Source organism: Atractosteus spatula, chromosome 7 (genome assembly GCF_055471065.1).
Source record: "Atractosteus spatula isolate fAtrSpa1 chromosome 7, fAtrSpa1.hap1, whole genome shotgun sequence".
NCBI lineage: Eukaryota > Metazoa > Chordata > Actinopteri > Semionotiformes > Lepisosteidae > Atractosteus > Atractosteus spatula.
Window position 1 is genome coordinate 48,144,693 of NC_142712.1, and position 25,372 is coordinate 48,170,064.

The following is a 25,372-nucleotide window of genomic DNA, read 5'->3' on the forward strand; positions in this document are numbered from 1 at the left end:
GAAATAATGACCCAAAAGCAATCAAGCTGAGTTACAGTATTGCAAAGGAATGTGTGAATAGTAAAACACCCATTGCATTCAGAAAGCTGTCACAAATTATAGAATATGTCAGCACTAGCTATTAAAAAGACAACTGGTACCAACGATAGTTTTAATTAATTTCTAGGAACTGTAATGTAACAGTATATATTTTGCTTCTGATTTATTTTGTCTATTATCCAGCATTTTGGAAGGATTCTTTATTGTATGGGGCCTAATTAACTCACCATCCTTTGACAGTATCCAAACTTGGAGGTTTATGATCATAATAGGAATGTCTTTTGGAAAACAGGATTATTGCTGTCTTGTCACCAATCTGATTATGCTTGATGTTTTCTTTCCAACACAAACAATGTTGTCCAAATGCAAGGCTGAGCAGTACAAATTGTCAGATTTGGACACAGTAAAGCATGCCAGTCTTTAATTTTTTAATTGCACCCATTTAAAAGTATGTTTTCTTTTGATATTTTCTGGTTTTTTAGAGTACTCCAAGATTTATAATTAGAATTGGTGCACTTCATGTATGTGGAATTGTATGTTTGAAGACCATCATTACTAATGATCCACATGGTTTTGAATCCAGTAGAGCTGTAGTTATGAGCATACTGTATGTGTTTGTTATTGCTTGTTGCTGACCTCTGCCAATTTGGAACAATCAAGTACATGGGGTAGTTTTCAAAACAAGATACCAATTGCAGCACCTGATAGTAGCAATATATGCTAAAGAGCACCATGTAAATGACTAACACAGCATCAGAATCAATGTATCTAATACAGTCCTTAACAATAAAGGACTCTAATTGCCACCGACAATGTGGCAGCACATGACACTACAAACCTTAGTAATATAGTGATTACAGTGAGGAAGCACTGGTGCACTGTGATACCACCATTTACTGTCAGCACACTCCAGTCACATGAGCAGTGTTGTTTCTATATTGGAAAGTTTGTACAGCAGAGCAGTCGTGTCTTCATGTCCAGGTTTATTCCAACACAGCATTTAGTTTAATTGGACCAGTGAATAACCTCCCCCATCTATTTCAGCACTGATGCTTTAAAAAGGCATAGAAAACATCTAGCAGCAACAAATGTAGCACTACCGGGATGAAACAATATCTAGTGTACAACAGTAGATAGATTATCAAGAACAGTAATTTTGCAAGTCATCTTAAGACATCCGGGGGTCTTCGATGATGGAAGGGTGTACTGTCCTACAACATCGCACTGCCACCTGCTCAGCCGGAGGCAGCTCCAGTCCTCTAGAGCCAGGTTCCTGCAGCTTTTAGAAGGGCCTTTCAATTAGAGCCTGATTTAGGCCTGGAAAACACAGCTGATTTGACTTCTCATCCAATTAATTAGTTCAATTAAGGTGGATTGAAAATCAAAAACAAATGCCCCACTTCAGGACCAGAGCTGCCTAACCCTGATGTAAGGCATGAAAGAAAATCCCTTCGTGAGAGAATTTCACTTCAGGTAAAACTAGTTTGGCTCCTGTCTTGGTACATGACTGTAAGATTCTTTCTGTGTTCAAATTACAGAGTGTTATTTAAAGCACAGAGAGGTAGATTAACCTATAAATGGTCTGCTGAGCAGTTCAGTGTCTATCACAAGACCAGTGGAAAATGACTTCAAGTTTTTAAAGCATAGGCATTTTCTTCATTTTAATAACATGACAATGACTGTGATGGATTTTCAGTTTCCCTACACCCAGGTTTTAAAAGCAAACACAGATTGTGGGTGTTATAGATGCATAGTCTTTTTGCCTTGATACCATGAGAATATACATGACACATACACAAAACATATCAAAATACTGGCTAGAAACATCTTATTAAAAAAAATAGACATAATCTTGTTGTTTTTATACACATGTGTGAATTTAAACATAAACCTGCATTTTAATGTTCATTCATATTACAATTGCAAATAAAATATTTTAGTGTTCTGGCTACTAGATTTCTATTGCTCTATCCAGGGGTAATAGACATGTTAATACTGACAATATAAATTATTTCACCATAAGCTTTATACAGTTAAACTCTTGTCTCAATTAGTCTCTGTTGTATCATACTTTTGCTGGTATTTAATTATATATATATATTTCTGTGTATATTTAGATTTTCACTCCTACTTAGAAATAAATACAAGAAAATAAAGCAGAATGACTTTAAGATATCAGAAAAGTGCTTATCAGTTAGGCAGCATTTCACAGTGGACTATGTATTTGACAACAGGCTTGTGGACTGATGCTATACTTATCTCCCCATCATTACAACTGATGCTCTTACCATTCTGCCACCTAATTCTTGTTAGCAGTTAACGTTGCTTTGATTTAGATTGTGGCATACTTCATTGTCATCAGCATTCCCCTTCTGTTTCTGCAGTTATATGTGATAGATAACTTAGTGGTTTTCACATCTTTTCCAGTGCAATTTTGTGGTTTTTTGGTTTGTGTTTTTTTTTCAGATGACCTCCAGCTCCAGCTTTCTGGATACAAAAATGTGTGAAAGACAATAAACTGTTTGCCCAAAAAGTGTAGTGATAACCAAAATTGAAATATTAACTTACAACATTTTTCACAGAGACGTAATTATGTCGCAGCAACATAGACTCAGTCAAATGTATTCAAGCCCATAATTGGATTTGAGGTCTTTGCTAATGTCCAAGCAATTGTCATTTTTGAAACAAGGAATTGTTATTGACTTTGTGTAGAGCCTCTCTCCTGGAAATCACTTTATTTACAATGATGGATGTCCCACATGGTATGAAAAGAACACTTAGAAGTAATAATTTAGAATGAATTATTAGGCATTACATAGAAAGCGCAGGGAATTATAACTTTCCCTTCAGGATGGTGTGGAGGCACAGTGGTTAGAATTGCTGCTTTGCAACATTGGAGCCCCGGGTTTAATTCCAGAGCTGGGGTGCTATCTGCCTGGGGTTACTATGTTCTCCCTGTGTGTGCATGGGTTTCCTCCCACAGTCCAAAGACATACTAGTAGGTTTTCTTGGCTTTTGGAAAAATTGGCCCTGGTGTGAGTGTATGTGTTTGTCTGTGTCTGCCCTACAATGGACTGGTATCCATGGTGTAGCCTGCCTTGCACCTGTTGCTTGCCGGGTTGTGCTCCAGCTCCCCTGTGACCCTGTATTAGATAAAGCAATAGAAAATGGATGGATGGATAACTTTCCTTCAAATAATGGGTGTACTGTAGACGGACTTGACTCAAGAAAGCCTACAGTAACTAGTAATGACATCATAGACATAAACATCAAGGACATGCAAGTTTTGAATTATATTACATATTTAATAATACACCCGGCTTTCTTTGTGATGTTCTGTTATATTATGCACATACGGTATTTATTAATGTGTACAAAATAGCATTCCACATAAAGCAATGAATTCCTAGTACAGAAGGTTTTAGCAATCGCTTTCTCTTCAAAATATTACAATCTAAATGTTCTATTGTCTTTAAAGCACTGAGAACTCTACAAACAAGCTATAAGCCTTTTTTAAACAAGAACTGGTTTTGTTCTGTTTCAGCCCAGCAAAGCATGCACCACTAATCTCATAACAAAAATTTAAATTACGGACACAGATCTTTGGTTTTACATTGGGAACAATGCCTCTTCAAATTGCCGAAAATCTGTTTATAGGTTAAGCAGAGTTTAATGTTATTGCAGTGTTTTAATACTCTTTCACTAAATATGTGAGAGTGGTTGTACTGAGCAGGCAGACAGCCACCAACCAGGATTATCTTTCCATATAACTCAGCTCTAATAATGGGTTTTCCAAGTTTAATTTTAAGATGAGTATAATTCAAAATTTAAGTAAGGATTCAATCACCTATTGTTGAAAAAATAATACATTTTCAATTTATCTTTGCTGGCTTAATTATGGCCACAGAAAAATAAGAGCATTTTTAATATGTGATAAAGGAAAGGGTGCTCCCCTCCTTTGACAATGAATGTATTGCCCCCTGCTGGCCAAATCAAGAACACTAAAATGTCATTTCAACAATGGATGCTGGAAATGGCTCAAGGCGAGGGAGGCATTAATCAGGAGATGTACTGTGATATAATTATTTTGCCGTAAAAATGCCTGCAGCAAACTGCAAGCTATAGCCACACAGACCTGGCTGTTTTGCACTATATCAGTGTGATACTAAAAAAGGCAAATAAAGGATTTTTATTGCACAATTGACTACTGATATGGACTAAATGGATATTCCTGATGTTAAATATTCTATTAAACAGAACATTTTCAGAGCACACAGCAATACTAGCAGTAAACAATCCTGCCATTTACATCAAGAGATCTAGAACGGGAGAAGATTTTAAAACAGATGAACACATTGAGCCATTAGGAAATTGATCTGACATGAAATGTGGCTTAGAAAATGCATTCAGCTCTGAAGACTTAATGAATTTTTCATTTAATGTTTTAATATATATACATTAAAGCATTTAACAAAACGCATGTAGAGAAGTTTTTATTTGAGTAATGCAGCTTTGTAATTTTTCAAAACTATCTACATTTTATGTAGTGACCTCAGCCTGTTTGTATTAGCCTCATGACTGTTAAAACGATAAAACGATTATTAGTAAGAGCAAGACTAATTAAACCAGATGACCTTTGCCATCATTGCTTCAGGCCTGAAAGAAAAACTGTTACCTTAGTGACAGGAATCAGTTGTATCAACAGACCTAACAAAGCTGGGTGAAGAGACTGCCTGAAGAAACAGCTGTATAATGCCTGTAAATAACTAGATGAATGCTTACACATCTACATATGCAATAATACGTTACTTATTTGAATAATTAAAAATCCCACTTTCCTTGTTGTGAACAACTCTTTGAAGCTTTTCAACTGAAAAAACATCAGCAAAGCTTGCCTTTTTCTCCTTAGCGCATTGTGCTGGTATTATTGCTTAATTAGAAATAATTCTTACTATTCACCTCTTTGTTGATGCAGTGATCTAACACAGCATGTTTTTGAGTTTGATATTTATGTCCTGGGTCAATGGCAGTTGTTTCACTATTTAGACATGGGGTGCAGCTTGGAAACTTGTGAGTTCTATTAAGACTTCAATTAAAAAATTAAGATGGGCTGGAATGAAAACTGGCAGCTTGTAAATCAGTAAGCTAGTAAACCCATTTCCCAGCCATACAAAAGGTGTTGCAAAAATGAGTCCCATCACACAATGTGCAAAATAGAGGTATATGAAATGATACCCCCAGCCTATTGATATGCATGGTTCTATCCATCCATTTTCTATCTGCTTCTTGTAGTTCAGGGTTGCAGGGGAGCTGGAGCCTATCCCAGCAAGCAACATGCACAAGGCAGGATACACCCTGAATTGGACACCAGTCCATGGCAAGGCACACAGACACACTCACATCAGCGCCAGTTTTCCCAGAAGCCAATTAACCTGTATGTTTATGGACTGTGGGAAGAAAACCCATGTTAACACAGGGAAAACATACAAACTTCACGCTGGTTCCACCCCAGGTCCAGAGCCCAGGGCAATGCTGGCCACTATGCCACCATGCTATTCATGCAAGTCTTCACGTCAAATATATATTCTATCCCATAGAAAATGGAGTGTTATCATGTATAAGTGTGCAGCTTCCGAACACTAACAAGTATCAGGGCATTAGCTAAGTAAAATGACGTTTTAAAAGTGCTTTTATACTTCGCATCGTTAAGATACATCATCAGCCTCAGAAGTTTTTAATTACATAGTGAAAAAAACACTCTTTCATCTGGATGCTACTCATGTTGTCACAGAAATATAGATTTGATGTCTCAGAGTACAAAAGAAAAGTGCTGATAAAGATGTTGTGAACAAATAAAATAAATATTTTTCAAAAACAGGGAAATGCATATTTGTGTTCCTGTCGAATCAACAATTGATTTCTTCTTAAGTAAATGAGCCAGCTTGATGGGAATTCCAGAAGCGATAGTTAAAGGTATGAATATGATTTACAGTGTCTGCTGTAAGACTCGATATGCCATTATCATAAAATCTTCCAAAGGGTCTAAAAATCTATGCACATAAAGACAAAAAATGACTCGCCTATGATATAGTTGTATGTGTTCCTGGATTATTGTACATTAATTTGTTAAAGCATTTTCAGAACCTGATCAATCCATTTTGAATAACACTGTATACACACATCCTAAAAGGTTACAGCTGTGCTGCTCTGCATCCGGCAGGATTTGATCATAATGCTTCTGAATGTCCCAGCCCTCAAGCCACACAGTACTGAATTCTGCTGTTCTTCACCTGGCTTATGAAGCTCCTGGGATAACAGCACATTACAGAGTCATGAAGTTTTTGAATACATTCATAGTCTTCTCAAAAGCATAGATTTTCCACAGGCTGAAAAACCCTTGGAGACCAGACATATATATATACTGTATATAATGTGTACATTTTGAATATTATTTGGAATCCATCTAAAATTAAGCTTAACAGCAAATTGTAAAATACATCTTGACAAAAAAGAAGACCAATTGTATTCCATATACACGTGTATCTAGGGAATTCAGCAAATATTTTAAAAAACAACATTCTAACTTAATTTGTTTAAAAAACGTACTGCTATATTTTTTCTAGTCATGGTAAGTTAGATCTTAGTGCAAAACTGTTCCTGGGGCTGAATAACAATCGATTTAGGAGCATTCGGGCTCATTTCAAGCACTTATGAAGTACCAAGAAGGCAAAAAGAGGAAAGAGACCAGCTGCTTTAACGCACTGTCAGTTCCCTGCACTCACCTGCTAAAATGCTGTGACATCTGAAGCAGACTCAACCAGGAGAAGAAATCAGATAAGTACCAACAACACATCATTTATGATGTTGTATTGTAACTAGAGGCATCAGACAATTCGTTAAGTAAAATACTTGCCTGTTTTAAGCTCAGCAAGACTGAGACTGACAGTGCTTTTTGATTTCAAACAATACCATAAGCTTGGGGTTGAGGCTGTTTGAATCCATACACTTTAATCCTCTGTCTTTGTTCTGCGGAGAAGCAGCAAAGCCCAACTTGCATGGCCAAAGACTTAGTTTAGCTGCTCTGATCTATGAATCCCTGATCATGAGAAAATACATTTCCCTCTCTTTCCAAAGCAAAATGCAAATCCCCCCAAAAAAACAGCAGCAATTATAGCTTCAGACATGTATGCTGTTCCAACATGCATCACAATTAATAACACCTCCATTAATGAGAAAAGCAGACCATTTTTTTACAGTGAAGAAAAGGCCAGTACAGCAGCCTGTGTGATGGATCTTTTCATAGCCAGACAAACATCACTGCAACATTAGCCATTAATCACTCTGCTGAAGTGCTTTGTCTTCATGCAGCTGATAAGGCATATGAATTCCTGTTGAAGACCAAGGCTCCAGCTCAAGAGGTTTAATTTAACATTTAGTAGCAGACACAAAGTGTATTATTTATTTCCTACAATCATTTGTGTATGTCACCCTATTGTGAAAACAATTCCTATACATTTGGCAGCATCCACCAAAGAGCCAGTCAGTCATTACATGCAAAACAGTCAACAGTTTTCAATATTAGCAGGGAAAATGTATAGGAAGTAGTAATTTGGCAATTGTACTATTTCCACGTATTTCCACACAGTAGTCTGAGGTTCCATTAAAGATGAGTTCACAGGGAATGCAGGCAACAGAAGATTGTGTGGAAATGTAATCATTTATTGAGTTTGTGAAAACTTGGCTTAACCCACTTAACCTCCCGGCCACAGGACGTGGGGTATATATGAGACTCTGAGATGTTACATCAGGATTAGTTTTGGGTTGCAGTAGCTGAGCTTAATTAGTCCCACTGCCCTCATCCCTCCCGAACTTTCCTTAGAACTCCATTTAAAAAGCTTTTTTAAAAAAGCAGTGTAACAGGATCTTGCAGATGGAAATGTATATTGAAAGTCTGACTAACTATGGACTTTGACTTAAATTTGTGTGGGTGGGGTGGGCTGTTCTGCTCATGGGTATTACTTGAGATAAATGCACCTAGGCCCTTGAACAAAGCTTCTAATAGTAGCTGATAAGTCATTTAGAAAAGAGGTATATGAGGACTGATAGTTTGAAAAACGCAACAGGTCAGAGCTGATCTTCAAATATAATAATGTGATTATATGATTTTATTTATAGGAGATATTTAATAAATACTAACAAATTGCTGATACTGATGATATTTAAACAATAGCTATCAGTAACATATTAAAAAAAACTATGAATATCTGAATGCAAGTTTAACATTTACTAGTCAAGTGAATTTTCTGTGTCAAACTAAGGATTAAGTGTTCTTTGATTCCTCAGTCTGCCTTATGTAAATGATATAGTCAAATCACACAGTGTGCCAGATATGACTGTCATGTCAGTAGCAGTGCCATCATGGAAAAAAAAAATCATTCTTGGACGTACATCTTACCCAGCCCTGATCTGTTGAAAAACAGCTTGATTTTTCTCATAGGATGGTATTAAAAATGTCACCTACTTCAAGGCACTTAAAAGACCCAAATTACATGCACTGGAGCTTGTTGTGCAGTTTGCTGTCAGAAATATGATGAAATAATGACCTCATTTATGAAGAGACATACAGGTTAAGAAAAAAGCTAGGAAAATTCATTAAAGGAATATTTTCATACTACTGATGTTGTTTAAATAACTGATACTATAATTATTTGAAAATGCACACGCTGAAGCAAAACGACTAAATAACTATCTTCAAAAATTTCTGATCCCTGTTTCAACAAGCTTTTACTGTACTTCAGTGTTGCCTTCTATACCATGAACCATAATATTCTTGCTTTTTTTAAGTGTGCTTGATGTGGCTCATACTGTCTCATCTCCTTGAGAGAAAGCAATATATTCCTAAGGGTTTGTTTATGTTCATCGGGCTTTTACCCTCCAGAGTCCACTAATGCTTCAAACTTAGGACCTTGACTCTTTTGTTTATTATTTTCTTTGTCCAAATGTTTAAAAGTTGTGGTGTTCATTTCCAGCTATATGCTGGTGATATTGAAATTTACTTTCCAACTCAACCTGACAGGAAAGTAGCCATCTCTGTGCTTACAAATTGTATAGCTGTTGCTAAACTTTGGTTTAAATGATGCATTTTGAAAAATACAGAGGTACTTTCTAACTTCAGCTGTGTTCATATTAATCACAGAGGCCACCAAAAGTCTTAGGGCTTTGATGTTAGAAACATTATTTGATTGTATTATGGTCTTTAAATGCTGACTGAAGAGAAATTAGTCCATATCATCTCAGCTTGATTACTACAATGCTCTACAGTAAGTGCTGTGGTCTTACAAAAAAGTTTTCAAAACGCAGGATCTGTACTTCTGACTTGATCTTGTTCTGCACTTGCTTCCTGTTGAATTGTAGGCTTTAAGATTTCGCTCTTGACTTTAAGGACATGAAGTGGATCTCTCCCATTATGTTTCTGGACTCACAGGATAATAAATCACACCACTAGTTTCACTCTCCTGTTCCTGGATGTTGGTCTCTTCTCTGGTCCCTCAACTAGTTTAAGGACTGTTGCTGACAGAGCCTTCTGCTATGCATTTAAGCTGTGGAATGATATACCCTATGAAATCAGGCAAGTCTACTTTAAATCATTCCCAGAGTGAAAAGAGTAAAAGAACAAGGCATTTAAAGGAAAACATTGCAGATTGGGAAAGCCATGGTATGAAATGAGCTCTTTCTTCCCAGTTTCCTTTTTCACCAAAGAAAAGAATAGCACAAATATTAGTTCATATAAATGCAAACAGTGCTGCTTCGTCTTGTTTGTTTATCTACTGTATATGAAGTCATGCACAAGAAGAAACACAAGCCCACATTTGGCTCTCCCAGATACAAGGCTTCTTTCCACAGTAAACACAAAACTAATTCTTTCTTTAGGGAACATGGAAAGAAAGCTAAATCAGGACAGGAGCTGTTACCTTGTTGTTTTTGTGGAAATAAATGCACAGAGAAGTAAGCAGTCCTATTTTCAAAGGGAAGAGTGCAGAACCACTTTCTAAATCACTACAATTAATTCTGCAGCCAGTTATTGACCTATAATTGTTACCAACAGAGTAATAGCCTAATTTGTTTGGGATACCTAAATTGTGCAGCAATGAGGATTTAATACAGTTTCAGATTCTCCTGAAACTGCTACTGAAACTGAAATTATTACATTTAAAGTAATGCATAGAATGTTCCTGACACTCTCATTTGGGGGAATATAACTTGTTATTACTAATATATTTGGCTGACCCTTCTATCCAAAACACCTTACACATTATTGTACCAATTTATACAGCTGGACATTTTGCTAGAGCGATCCAGTACCTTACTCAAGAGTACTCAAAGTACAAGAGAAGTATCTTACCTAGGCTTTGAACCCATAGGTAATTTAAAACCAAGAAAAAAAACTGTTTCCGAAGTAAAATTTAGAGTCAACATTATATTTTTATCTCCTTTTATTGTGCATTACTACCCAATAACATTTCAAGGTTCCCTTTTATAGGATACATGCAGTACACAATTCATAATCCTTTACATGTAAAACAGTACATCCTCAAGGCATAAACAGAAGAAATTACATTTCAAAGATGGAATAGGCAAGGTAAAAAAAACTTTTTCCTGAAATAAACATAATTCTATTGACTGACAACTTTTATTCAGACATAGTACTAAACATATGATCTATTTTTATCTTTTTGCCTTCACTCCCTTAGGTAAGGTCAGTTTTTTTTTAAAAGCCTTGTGTTAGATCTATGTTAGAATTACCTACCGAAATGATTCTGCAGGGAAACGTAATATTGCGGTGTGTAAATTCTTATCAGCAAACCTCATAAAAATGGTTTTCTAATCACAGCTATGCGATTGTTGAAGTAATTGTCATGCATAAGTTGATATCCCAGGAGACATTTGGAAATGTGAAAATTGCAATCCTGCTCTTAGTGAATCAACGTTGTGATAGCAGACATTGATTTGGATTTAGCAGAGATAGCCAAGCAGCCGTAGCCTGGGTTTATACGTTCACTCCTAAGAGGAGAGGTTTTTGGCTGCTGATGTGAATTAATTAAATTGGATTAATCCTCCATGCACTAATTAGAGGAAACAAGGGGCTGGGCGGGTTGCAGTGCAGAATAAAAAACAATTCGAACTCTTACAGAATGATGATGTGTGAACAAATAAAAGATGTTCCTCCTGGCCTAACACCTGAAATCTAAGCTGAAATCTTCACTTGCTCTGGACAAATATTTCTCTCTCCAATTATAAGCGCATGCAACAAATGAAGGAAGAGCTGCTTTCTTTAAAATGCCATTTCAGAATATACTACACTTTCAGAGCATATTGGCTTTGCCAATTCAACAGAAACATTAATTGTTAAGTTCCTACAGTAGTTTACACACTCTAATGAACTTCGTATACCAGCACTTTCATAAATCATTGACTCACACACTTGGGCACAAAATCCAAAAAGTTAATAGTGAACAGATGGACCAGGAACCTCAGTAAATCTTGAGGGCTGAAAAATGAATTTGTAATAGTGGCAAGACCTTAGCAAAAACCAACTGTTTTATCATAATCTGAGAAAAGCTGAGTAATAGTGCAGAAGCAGCAATCAAAGGAGAGGTGGGAAAAAAAGTGAAAGGTCAGTAACATCCATTCATTCTCTAACAGCATTATCTAATGCAGGGAAACCAGATTCTATCCCAGCAAGCAACTGGCACAAGCCAGTCCGTCGCAGGATATACACAGATACAGACACACGAACACTCACACCGGGGCAGTTTTCACAGAAGCCAACTAACATACCAGTATGTCTTTAAACTATAGAAGCAAACTGGAGCACCCAGAGGAAACCCATGTAAACACAGGGAGAACAGACAAACTCTGCACTGATTGCACCACAGGAATTGAACCTAGGGCCCCAGCACTACAAAGCAGAAACATCAACTACTGCACCACTGTGCCACCCCTGTCGGTAAAATATTTCTAGTATGTCACAAGAATGAATCCTGGACAAAGCATGGTATAATGATTGTCATCGTACTGTACTGCTAATTTCCATTCACAGTGTCCTGATGGATATTAACATCATGCACCACAATGCTTATTCTAAAATCCTGGCACAGCATGTTGGTGACAGAACACTGCCAGTGGAGAATCTATCTTAAAGATATAAATAATTCAGTTTTATTTCTGAAAGGAATCCAAAGTGCTCTACCATAGTACACACGTGACAGGCATAGGGATAAAGATGAAGAAAAATGGACAGTGAATTGATCCAGCAAGGCCAAGAGCAAAACTATATCAATCATTAAATGCTAATATGTACTGAAGAGAGGTCCCTAAGCAAACTTGTAGGGTCTCTAATGGTTATGGGCATTGTGTTCCACCATTGTGGTGCTGCACAAGAGAGGGTTCTGTCTCTCAGTTGTGTATAGCCTGGTCTTTGGCAGAATAAGAAGGTATCAGCAGAAGCCAGATGAAGTTCTTTTTCTAAAGATGCTGCACTGCCCTGAAGAGTGCAGCAGTCACAGGACAGTCGAATGAATCCAGTAACTGGGATCTGGGAAGCCAGCAAGCCCTCTGGCAAAAGCAGAACTGAAAGTACCACACTGAGACTGGAGGCAAGGCGGAACTCAGTCCGTGACAAAGGGCAAATCCAGGAGACATAGTCGAAACAGCAAGCAGGGTCCGAAGCCAAGTGGACAAGGAGACTAAACAAGCCAAGGGGAATCTGGGAGCAAGACCACGTGCGAGGGTCTGCTTACAATGAAGTGAGGCTAGGATGCAAACTAGAGATTCAAGGGGAAGAAGCCCAGTGACTGAGCAGAGGACTGGGGCCGAGACAGACCTAAAATACCTGATGTTAACAAGGTAAATACCCATTAATTAGGAGCACTGGTAGATGTTTCAGACTGCGTGGAGATTTGCTTGGTTGCCATAGAAACAAGGGAGTGCAAGTCTGCGTTAGCACGGGTAATTATAATTTTTGACTGTCTGTGTTGGACTTTCTATCAAGTCTGGGAATGTATCTGGTTGCTGTTCTTCTTCTTGGGACTGATTCCCAAGCAGCAATTATCTTTTTTTGTTACATGGTTACCAGAGTTGGACACAATACTGTATTCTAAATGAGGTGTTGCTTGTTATTTGTACAATTTAAATAGTTTTACTTTGGTGCAACTGATGCTTTGTACTTCTCTACAATACGTCTGTTCATCTGCCAGCTGTTTGCCCAGTGTCTAAATCTTTATGAATTTCCTCTACTGGTTCTGCAGTGTTTGCTAATCTGCCTGATTTGGGATCATCTGCAAACCTCACAAGTTGATTAACTACACCAGAATAAATCTCTTTGGTACTCCGCTAATTACATCATCCCACTTTGAGCCTCTTATTGGTACTCTCTGTTTTCTATCTTTAATCATGTTCTCAATCTAAAAAATACCCTGTCATTACCTTGAATACCTACTGTCTGCAATGTGGGAATTAATTTCTCCTTCCCTTCTCTTTTTAGGAATCGGTACTATATTAACAATTTCCCAGTCAGTAGGTATTACCCCTGTCTTCAGCAGCTGTTGGCTGAATTTTGTCGATGGCCTATTAATAGTATTAATATCTTGTTTTCTTATGTACAATTGGTAAAACAGTATATCGGGCTCTGGAGATTTGTTTATCCTTAGTACTTCTAGTATGTATGGCACATCTGCTTCTTCTTTTCTAATAATATTTGATATAGAATGTTGTCCTTCCTCAGCTTGTTGATTGAATCATGTTGTTGATTTCTTCCTTGATATACTGTACATCCGAAGGAAATTTAATGCATCTGCCATTTATCTTTCATCATCTAGATGTTTCCTGTTATTACCCCAGATACTTTTACTTCATCCCCCTGTTCTTGCAAAATGGAAAATAAACCCTTTCTTATTTTTTTTTACTTTTCATATTTTTTTTAATTTAGTTTAGCATTCATTGCAATATTCCTTTCCACCTCTCTTTTAGTCTTTCTAATATACTTTTTTTATCTGAGCTCGCAATTCCTTTATATTCCTTCTCTTTAGGCAAGTCGAGTTCTTTTTTAATCATCTTAATCAGATGCTTGATTTCTCTTTATATGTGATATCTTAATTGGTTTATTAAGTTATTTGAGCCATTGACTAGGAATTTAAGGACTATGCTTAAAATAACCTGAAGCTAGTCCCATTAATTGCATTCTATGTGAGTAGGAAAACCTTCAAGTCCATTCTAAATTTCACAGGAATCTAGTGCAATTTACAGGTGACGGGAGTTATGTATTGTACTTATAGGCTTAGGACAGCTTTGGAAATGTGTATAATCATAATCATAAGAAGCACCCTCAATTACTCTAAAACAGTAAAGGTAATCTAAAGTAATCTTCAGCCTGTAAGAGCTTAATTACAATAATATTAAATGCTATGAGAAATACAGCTATAAAGACTGCTTAAATACGGGCTCTATTTTCTTAAGAGTTTACCAAATTAAGATTAACATTCTAGACTGTAGCAGTACCACTGTTTTCTAATTAAACATATAATTTACCAAAGTTAAACAGTATTGTGTGAGATAGCATCTCAATCATATTCCATCTGATTATTTTCTTCTGGTTAGTTTTAAAGGAGCTACCATAAATCTGGCAACACACTTTGCATTTCAAATTCCACAGAAAGCTGTGAGGTGCTGCCTTCTCTATTCTCTGTAGATAATCTCTCTGTAGAGAAATACCATCCATTCATTTTGTAACCACTTCATTCAATACAGGATAACAGTGGAGCCGGAGCCTATACTGGCAAGCATTGGGCACAAGGCGGGATATACAGTACCCTGGACAGGAAGCCAGTCTATCACAGGGAAAATAGATACAGACACGCCCATACTCACACCAGCCAAGCCAATGGTGGTTTTCACAGAAGCCAATTCATTTACCAGTATGTCTTTGGATCATAATAGGAAACCAGAGCACCTGGAAGAAACCTAGGAGAACACAAGGGAAAGATGCAGTCCAATCCATACAGATAGCACCCTAAGAGACAGGAGTGATAACCACTGTACCACCATGCCACCCTAGTTTAGAAACACCTCAGAGTGGTATTTATCGAAATATTACCTTGTTGGATATTTCAGACAACTTCCACAAAATCTCAAGGTGACGACCTTTAAAAGAATTCTTCTGAAGAATGAAATAACATCCCAGTTCTTCACTACTCTGTTCTATAAAACCATCCCGTGCCCTAGGACTGTGGTACTGAAATCTAGGAAATGCGCTTTCTTTTTTTAAAATGTGCCTTTTAAAACTTTAATGCACCAAGACTAATTACATTCTGCTACAACACAATGTCTTCCAAAACAGACAAATGCCGTGCTGTGCAGCAGGTTTTTGATTAATTACAGTTACTCTTTTTTGCTGGAACTGTTCCAGAAATATTTTGAAGTTTTCATTGCGGAAATAGAAACACACTTTCTACTGTTATAATTAAATCAATCAAACTTATGTATTAAAAAAGCATTTTATATTTAATTAAAACCACCCTGGAACATATTGTTTCTTGTAACTGGTTTGTTACTACTGTAAAACATACTGTAGGTTAATTAATGCAACAATAAAAGTGACATAAACAGTAGTCATATCTGTACAACAGGATTTAAAGACACAGTACATCTAAATGTTCCTTGGGATTGCTGAGCAATCAGTAATACTTTGTTCCCTGATGTCTTTAAACTGTGTGCAACTATAACCTTATAACTTAACCTGAACTTGGACTTTAACATAATTAATAATGTAGAAAAATAAGGACACTTTTAGTTCCAGGTTTTATCACTGGGAGATAGCAGGAGGGACTTTTAGAGAGAGCTTTATTTTTCTTCTTTATTTTAAGAGTGTTGAACTGGCTCAGAGAACACTACAGACTTACAGATTTCAGGTCAAGTCACTGGGGACGCTTGACCTGGAATCTGTAAGTACATGCACAGTATACCAAGGGTAAATTCACCAGCACCAGTCCACCCCAAACCCTGTAGTATTCAACCAATTGAGCTTGAGTAATTGCCTATCAATCACAGTCAGCTAAGGACACAGTCTAGTCTCAAAACACTGCACTACTGAGTACAACCCACACTTCACATAAGCACCTTTACAGGTTAAACAACCTGTAGGACCTCCCAAAGTCTCTTTTTCTTTAATCCAACAACTGTTAAAGTTAATGGTTCCTTTAGGATGCCAGTGCAGCAATGCCTATGTATACGAAACCTCACTTCAAATGCTAGTGGTGCTGCAAAGGAAAATGTTCCTCCATTTTCCACTCAGGGGCTGGGAACCATCTGCTTTAACCTGTCCGCAGGCTTCAAATACAGAAACTGAGAAAATAACATGAATCTTCTGATGTCACAGATTTAGGCGATTTCTTATTTCAAAACTAATGCTTCCAGACAGTTCTACATGCAACACTACCATTCAAAACCAGAATATTTGTGCATATTAGACTGTGCTGGTGGCACAGTGTTACAGTCGTTAGCATTGCTACCAAGCAGCGCTGGGGCCGTTCTTGTTTTTGGCAGCTTTTCTTCTCCAAGTTAGAAGATATGCTGCTACTTTGCCAGGCATTGCCACCCTCCTCTGAGCGTTAACAACTCCTGTCAGCCCTGCTCCAGCAAGTTCCTCCTGTTCCTGGGCAGCGAACATCGTCTTGGGGCCCGGAAAACAAGCTAGCACACACCCCTGCCATGTCTTAGGGAAGGACTTTTAAAGAGAGTGGGGTGTGTCACTGTGTTCTCGTGTTGGACTCTGTTTCCTCTCACAATCCAAAGACAACATACTGCTACAGTAGGCAAATTGGCTTCTGAGAAAGTTACCCCTGGTGTGAGGGTGTACATGTTTGTGTCTGTCTGCCATGTGATAGACTAGCATCCTGTCCAGGCTGAACCCTGTCTTGTGCTCATTGCTTGCCAGGATAGTCTCCCTCACGACCCTGAACTGGATTTAGCAGTTAGAAAATGGATGGATGCATTAGGTTGTGCACTACACTGACTTGGAGGCTATTTCGAACTCAAGACAACACATGGGTGTACTTTATATAATATTGTATTATACCCTTCCCTTTATGATTAATGGATAGGTAACATCAAGAAAACATCAAGAAAAATTGCAGCGCACGAGCTCGACAGTTCTGTAAATGAAGCGTGCGACAGATTATCAGTGTTCATCAATTTAAATGAAAATGGCAATGACAGTTAGCAAAGTGCCACTGAGATGAGCATACTACAAACCTTAATGAAGAAAAATAAAAGCAGTCCCAGAGACTGCTGGGCCGAGCCCATAGTCTGAATAAGGCTAAATAATACATACAGAAAATGACAGATAGAAACAGAGAATTACCCCCGGTGTTCCCTGAGAAACAGAAAAGAAATACTTATGTCCAGAAAGAATTTTCTGTGTCTCTGAAACATTTAAATCAGTCAAGAGCTGTCAGAATCACTCAGCTATGAAGATCAACATCCCACATCTGACATTCACAGAAGCTCCGTAAGCAGCTGAAATTCACACAGGAGGAAGAAATAAATATTGTTCCAAACAACACTTTTTCTTCAGGCAAACCATCTCTTTCTCAGTTGGATATTGGAGCACTGAACAGCTTCATCAAGATAAGACTTGCTCTTAACTAATGTTATATATCAGCCTTCGGGAAAACACTGCAGTCCACTGTAGGCCTTTTAGTAATGCAGCATTTTGTACATCATACTGGAACCAGCACTTTCAGACGGTTTACAAAACTGTCACTTTCAAGTCTAAAGTCTATCCAGATTATACTTTAAAACTCTCCCCTCAAGTAAGATAACATAAGATCACTGTATTGGCCATATACAATTTCTTGCATTAGGACTTAATTTTTTCGCAAACCTCAGCTTGCTCTCCATGAGACTCACAGACAGGGAGAGAAGCTTGGGGTCAGAGTGTAGGGTCAGCCATTGTACAGCGCCCCTGGAGCAGTTGGGGTTAAGGGCCTTGCTCAGGGGCCCAACGGAGTAGGATTCCTCTGCCAGCTGCGGGATTTGAACCAGCAACAGGCACAAATCCTTAGCCACAGAGCCACCGCTCCGTATGATATAATGCATGAAACTGACTTCCACATGAGAGCTTCTGTTTCAAAATGAAGTCTTTAAATTCAAGATAGTGATTAGTGATATTCAGTATGAAAGAGACAGTTGACCTACTTTAAATTTATTTTTGATGCAAAACCCATTTTTGGTCATTATTTCACTGCAGGTATTTAAAAGCAGTATTTTTCAGGTGCAAAACTGACTTAGGTCTTAGATAAAATTGTGTGCTAAAAGTAACCAAGGTATTTATTATAAAGCAAAAATATCAAACTGACAAATCCAAGCTATTGGATTAACTGCAAAAAAAACCCCAAAATGTCTCTTCACAATAAAATGAAAACAAAACAATAACAGTGCAGTACATCGCACTTCATTCCAAACTTCAAATAAATGTGACTATTTTAGTATACTAACAATGGAGCAATAATATCCAGCACAATTTCTATATTATTTAATAGAATTCAGTTTCTGCTTTCTTGTAATCAAATTTACCAGTTTCTTAGTTCAGGATATTTTTCCGATGCTTATACACAGCCTGCTTTAGAATTGTCTTGGCAATGATTCATTACCCCTCAGGAAATTATCCTCTATAATGAAGAATCTGTTCATCTTGACTAAAGAATGGGGAATTTAATTCAAGGTTAAAATGCCACAGCCTTGGAAAAAAAGCAAAGATTGTTTTTGTTTAATAGGCTCTTTTTGTTTGACAACAGAATGGCACAGTGGCGTTTAATGCTGCTACAGCATAGCTCTTCGGTCCTGGATTGCAATCCTGCTGGGGCAACTTTTGTGTGGTTTGTTCTCCCCATGTGCACATATGCTTCCCAAAATCATAAAGACATGCTAGATTGAGGTTAATTAATATTTCTAATTTGTCTCTATGTGTTCACATGCATGCTTGGACTGGTACCTCAGCCAAGGTATAGTCCTACCCTGTGCCCTGTGCTTCCAGGACAGACTTGGGTTTACTGTGACCCTCACCAGGAATAAGCAGCTGCTTGTATCTGATATTTGATTGGATAGCTAGGTTTTCAAATTAAAAAATACATGTCTGTTTGAAATTTGAAGACAGTTTAATTGCTGTGGTGGAAAGATTTAAAATGATATTGTATAACTATTTCAAAAAGCACTTTTGAAGTCGCAAATTCTTCGATCCACTCAAAACTTGTAATTAAGACTTAATTGATGTAAAATTGGTGCAGTACATCAAGCAATTTAAATTTCCACTTCATGAATTATGATTAAATGCTACTGTTGTTTCACTTTACAGTACATTAGAAAATGTGAATCATGAGCCCTGCATAATTTATGAACATAATCCAAAGACCTTAACTACAGCATTCATATTGAAGGGAAAACAAGACGTATACTTCCATATCAAAGAGAATCTACATCCATTACAAAAATGTTTTAATAAAATAAATCCTCTTTTTGCACATCTGAAAACATGTAGACTAAATTACTGAGATACGTTATTAAAAATACAAAGTCACTGACACTAAAACAGGTACTTTCCCAAACCAGATCATTGTTTATTGTGACTTTGGTTTAATTTAGAAACACCTTCAATGCATATGGATGGTTTTTGCACATTAGGAACAAAAACATTTGAATGACATAAGGAGTTTCAAGGTCCTGCAAATTAGCAGCCAAGCCACTCTTATTTTACTGGGAAGTGAAATACTTGCATTATCTTTTGTAGCCATGGAAGTGAAGAGCAGTGGAGCTTGTATGATTTTGTTCAATGAAAGAAAAATGCTTTTATACATGAAACTCAAAAGTTCCTACAACAGTTAAAAGGTCTAAATTACAGTTATTTCCACTGTAAGAATGAGGATGAACATTTTTAATCGTCTCCCATTTCCACATCTTCTTGTAATTTCTGCACCATCTTTTCCTCCATCTTCTTTGCTTTTCCTGCAAATATAAACAGAGATTAATAAGCAAAAGACCAAATTTGTTTTTTCTTTTTTTGACATTACAGCACAGCCGACAGGAAACAGTGAGTCTGGTTTAAAAATCAGATTCGACAACACATAGCACCAATTATGACTGGCTAAATTATACCTAGATTCTACAACACATAGCACCAATTATGACTGGCTAAATTATACCTGCATAATGTTGGTTATGCTTCTCAAAAGCTGGAAATGAATATCCCACCTTGACCTATTATTGCCATGGAATGACTTTAGTAAATGGGCAACATTCAACAGCAAAAATCCAATTAGCATTCATTTTACATACTGAAGCCACTTCAGCAATTAATGTGGCGCTTCAAGGATGAGCCACCTGTACTCCTATCAAGAAGTTAATCTGCAGAACTGACATTGAAGATATTAAAACACTGCAAGGGAAATGTTTACCTGATTACTCTCAAGTTAATTAAGGGAATGTACAAATTAATGCAATTAATAACCCCAGCTGATACTTATGATGACACAAAGCTCTCCTTGATAAAACACAGACAAGAGAGTGGGATAAATTACATCTTTGTTCTGGAGCAGCTTCAGTGAGACCTAAACAGCCCCAAACAGGAAATAAAAAGTAATGTACTTACCTGCATGTGGGGCTTTGATAAGATGGATATTTTTCTTCACCTCGCTGATGGCTTCTTCCTTCTCTAACTCTTTGCCCTTCTTCAGTCTTTAAAACAGAGACACAGCAGTGCGTCAGAATTAAATCCAAATTCTAATCACAAATAATCCTCACAGATCTTTCAAAACAACAATTCTGAGACTTTGTTACATTACAAAATATTTACTAACATTGGTAGATGCATAAAAATGAAATTACTTATTAATTTCATCTTGATAAAAATGGGAGAAGAGTGTGTTCTTTCTCCAAAATCAGAACTAAGAGATTCTCACCTGTTCATGATAAACCTTGCCTGTCGTTTCTGTTTGATCTCTTCTACTTTCTTCATGGCTTCCACTGAAACAAGCAGTCAAAAGTCAGTTAGCACTCAGAAAAGCAAAAACCTAAATGTGTTGCTTTTTACAAGGACAGGAAAGTTTCAAAAATTAAACTTCTAAAAGGACTTTTAACTATGTTGGGATTAAAACAGCCATATTTCATAAATTTAATTAACAATACTGACAGAAAGAAAATTATAAAGCCCAACAGCCATTCATCTCTGTTGTTTTGTTTAACCAAAACTATGTCACTGTAGTCACAGCACTCCTCAGGAAGAGGGAAAAGGGGACAGAGGAAGTGAATGAGAAACTTTACAAACACATGGAAGTCCATCCATCCATTTTCTAACCAATTCTTCCAATTCAGGGTTGCAGGAGAGCCGGAGCCTATCCCAGCAAGCAAAGGGAGCAAGGCAGGGTACACCCTGGATGGGCCGCCAGTTCATCGCACAGGGCAGACATGCACTCACACCGAGGGCCAATTTTCCCAGAAGCCAATTAACATATCAGGGGTGAGATTCCCGAAAGCACAGTAGCACTAAGAACATCGTAAACTCGATCTTAAGATCTATCGTGATCTTAACATCGTAAGTGCTTCTTAAACTGGCTACCTCTTAAGCCAACCTTAGTGACAGAGATCGCCAGAGCAAATTAAATTCACATCATGACAATTCTCTGGAAATTTAGAATACTAAGATTTTATATTACGGATTTTGATATTTTGTTGTACTATGTAAGAGAAGATTTGGAAAAATAACATTTATTTATACAGTAATGAATTTATTAGTCATCCTGGGTAAATTTCATATTCATAAGTCAAATGGTCCAATAATACTCCCTCTTTTAGTACTTTCGAGATGGATTTTAAATTTTATTTAAATTCCATAAAGAACGTGAAAAATGCTAAAAACAATGAAAACATTTGACATATGTAAAAATATAACTTGGTTACATATTTACCTCATTACCACTGGCAGTTAATTGTTTTTTTGTTCTGCTGTTATGTTTTCTTTCTTTTATCTGTATTTTCTCCTCTACTTGAATTTGTATGGGAGCAGCGAGGGCACATGCCCAGAGAACCCCAATCTGTTACAATATAATTTTAAAAAAATGCTAAGTTTTATACTTGACTAGATTATATGATTTTCATGATGAAATGCAGTAATGCATTATTTAAGTTAAATCATTGGGCCTAATATTTATTTCTATTTAAAGTTCAAATACCATTTTATGTTCTGTTGTGATTGTTGACAGTAAAGCTTAGACCTACTTGTATTTAAATTTGATTATAGGTCCTGTATTTGTTGAGTGACACATGCCAAGCTTAGTAGTTAATTTTTCCAGATGTCATGTTAATAAGACCAATTAATATGTAGTTCCAATACACCCAATAACTATAAATAACAACAGTATTTTCTCATGAAACACTGTGATTCTTTGTCACAGCGCGTCAAAAAAAATCTTGCTTTAAATCAAAGACACCGTGTAGGACACTTACACTGTCCACACAGTCAATCTTGGTTTTCTTTTACGGCATGTCAGCCATTTCTTTTCTCTTAGAAACAACAGGTGTCCCATTTTGTGCCTATCTATATGCTTTTGCTTATTTGGTTGTTAAATTATGATGTCATGTTTACTTACCAACACCATATAATGAAAGTATTGTCAATCGAATGTTTTTCCAATCAACCTGTGATGCTTTTTGCTAAGCGACTTCAGGGGTGGGGTTAACAAAGAAGTATTTTATACTCGCTTGTAAAATGACCGATTAAGAGGGGTTTTGGGAAACGCATGAAAATGTGTAGCATGTACATTATCACTTGTATCAAAGCACTACATTCTCCAAAATTACCACAACACATATATAACTAAAAACACATACTGATAGGACAGGCCTGCAGCCACAGTAACTTTCTTTATAAGCTTCACAAATGTTAGCGAACTATACAGTGTGTCAAATTAAGAGTTATTCACTGTAAAAGGGGTACACAGAGGGGGCCTTACCAGTCTTGTTCCACAACGCTCTCTGGTATTTCACTGGAACATTTCTGCGCTTCTCAAACTCCAGAGAGTTATCCTGCATTAGTAATAAAAAAAACAAACATTAAAAAACGTAATCATTCTGTTTTTACCAGGCACTCCTTCCAAAACCATTGAAGACGTCACGCTTACCACCGTCAATTCCTTGCCCGCAGCTTTCCGGAAAGACTTCGTCCATCTGATCTTTCGGGGGTTTCTCTTCTTCTTGAAGTTTTTGTGACATTTTGATTTGCAGAACCTAAACACCTACAAAGAGCAGATTAAAATATAAAATGTTATTATAATAGGCGCTAATCGTGGGATGTAAAAAATGCAATGCCTTCTTACGTCTGTACAAATAAACAGGTAAAGCAGATTTAAAAAAAAGTCCATTCCAAAATGTACAAGTTGAGAAAACTTCACTGGTCTTACCACTCAAAGGAAAAACTATATGTGACTGAGCTCGCTATACAACAATTGATCCAAAAGCAATAATTAATCCTACAGCTTTATTGTCGATATAATTATTAAATCCATTCCTATCATACCAAATAAATTTCAAAACAAGAAAGTGTAATTGAAACGGAATTTGAAAACTGAAGTAAAAAATATACTTGTATCGAAAAATAAAATTCAAATATATAGATCTAGCTAATTCTACAAATACCCAGTCCTCTTTTACTAAATTTCTCTGTTTCCGAAATTATTTAATAAACTCCAGTCCCAGGCGTGACACACGCTGAGCTACCGTGCTGGTTTCCATCGCGAAGGCCTGATGGTACGGTTTAAGAAAACAAGATAAAATAAGTCTCTCACCTTGCAGTCATTTCGAACGAACATCATTCCATGACCCGGGTAAACGGGCCCGGAGCAAAAATAACATTTCTCGATACGCATTTTTAATGTTCCACTATTTATTCATCCATTAAAAATCAAGTCCACTCCTATCACATGTACGGAGTGTTTACTAAAGGAAGTTGCAACTTTCAGTTTCCGGTTAAAAGGTCACGAAAAGAAGGGAAATTAATACTGCCACCTCCTGGACAATAGTAGATTTTATCGTTGAGACATTTTGGTTGCAAATAATTAAGCGATTCTGTTGTAAAGATGCGCAATTGAATTATTTCTTACAGTCATTACGGTGATCACTTAATGATCACGATCTCAGTATTAAAGAGATTTTAGAGAGGAGCGGTTGCTTAGAAACAAACACATGAAAAGCTATAGAACATTCTGAGATAGTTAAATACTGCGGAACAAACTGAAAATGGCTTTCATAATCATCATATAATTTAAACATCTGCTTCTACTGTTAACTACGTGCCAAATATCATTATGCATTATATTCTTAAATTCATGGGATCTTGACCACTGATTTTGTATACCTTTCCTTGCCAATATATTTCAACAGAAATTTAATCTAAATTTAGCCATAATCCTAATCCCTCCTTTCATTCTAAAACAGGGGACACACCCTGCTTCTGGAGAACCCTAATCAGACAATAAATCAAATCACCCCGAATAACATATTTTATTAAGGTTGGGAACACTAGTATGCCAATCAATTAAGCAAGCAATTTGTTGAATTAAGGGTCTTGGTCCTTGAAAGATCTTCAAGAGTTTTTTGTATATTACTTGTAATAAACCACCCATTGTTCCAGGTCTTTAGAAATTAATGATTTCATTGCTGCCTCTGCTGTAAACTGCTGTATCCTCACCCAAACACCTACCCTAGCCTTAATCCTAACTTTATCTTTAAGTCTAACCTAAGATTTCTTCTCACACTAACCCTACATCCAATTTTAGCCCTAGCTTTAAACCTAAACCTGGTCTCATTTAGTTAACCATTGCTTAGTTTACATCTTTTAATCACATTCACTCACTCCTTCACACTAATTATGGTTATGTTATCCAGTAATGCTGTATTCATACCCCTCACTTTGTTTCTGTGGTTGCAATTACACTATGACTCCATGCCAATACAGTAGCCTTTTCTTGCATTTTGGTCTGAATACTCCCGGCATTTGGGTAAAAGCAAGTAATTACCTGGTTCTCTGGCATTTTGTTTTTCCCTTGGGTTCTCCGTTTGACTCTGCTGGTTGCACATCTCCTTTGCAGCTCCCCCTTAACAAACGTAACTAAAAGGTTTTTAAGAATGTCTATAGATCAATGGTTCCTAACCTCGCTCCGGCAGGAATACTTGAGTCTACCGGTTTTCCTTCCAGCTGAGCTCTAAATTGCCAGTGCTAATTTACGACTTC

The 25,372-nt window shown here is 37.0% G+C and overlaps 1 protein-coding gene across 1 annotated transcript; it reads right to left on the minus strand.

The window, feature by feature from the left end:
• Positions 1-19,685: 19,685 nt before the first annotated feature.
• rsl24d1 (ribosomal L24 domain containing 1) lies at positions 19,686-24,129 on the minus strand. Its single transcript, XM_088920611.1, has 6 exons — positions 23,928-24,129; positions 23,265-23,378; positions 23,097-23,169; positions 21,048-21,111; positions 20,738-20,823; positions 19,686-20,094 (listed from the first exon to the last, which is right to left on the minus strand). Exons 1-6 carry the CDS (start codon positions 24,006-24,008, stop codon positions 20,024-20,026), a joined length of 489 nt encoding a protein of 162 aa, XP_088776737.1. The 5' UTR covers positions 24,009-24,129; the 3' UTR covers positions 19,686-20,023.
• Between the last annotated feature and the right edge of the window lie 1,243 nt (positions 24,130-25,372).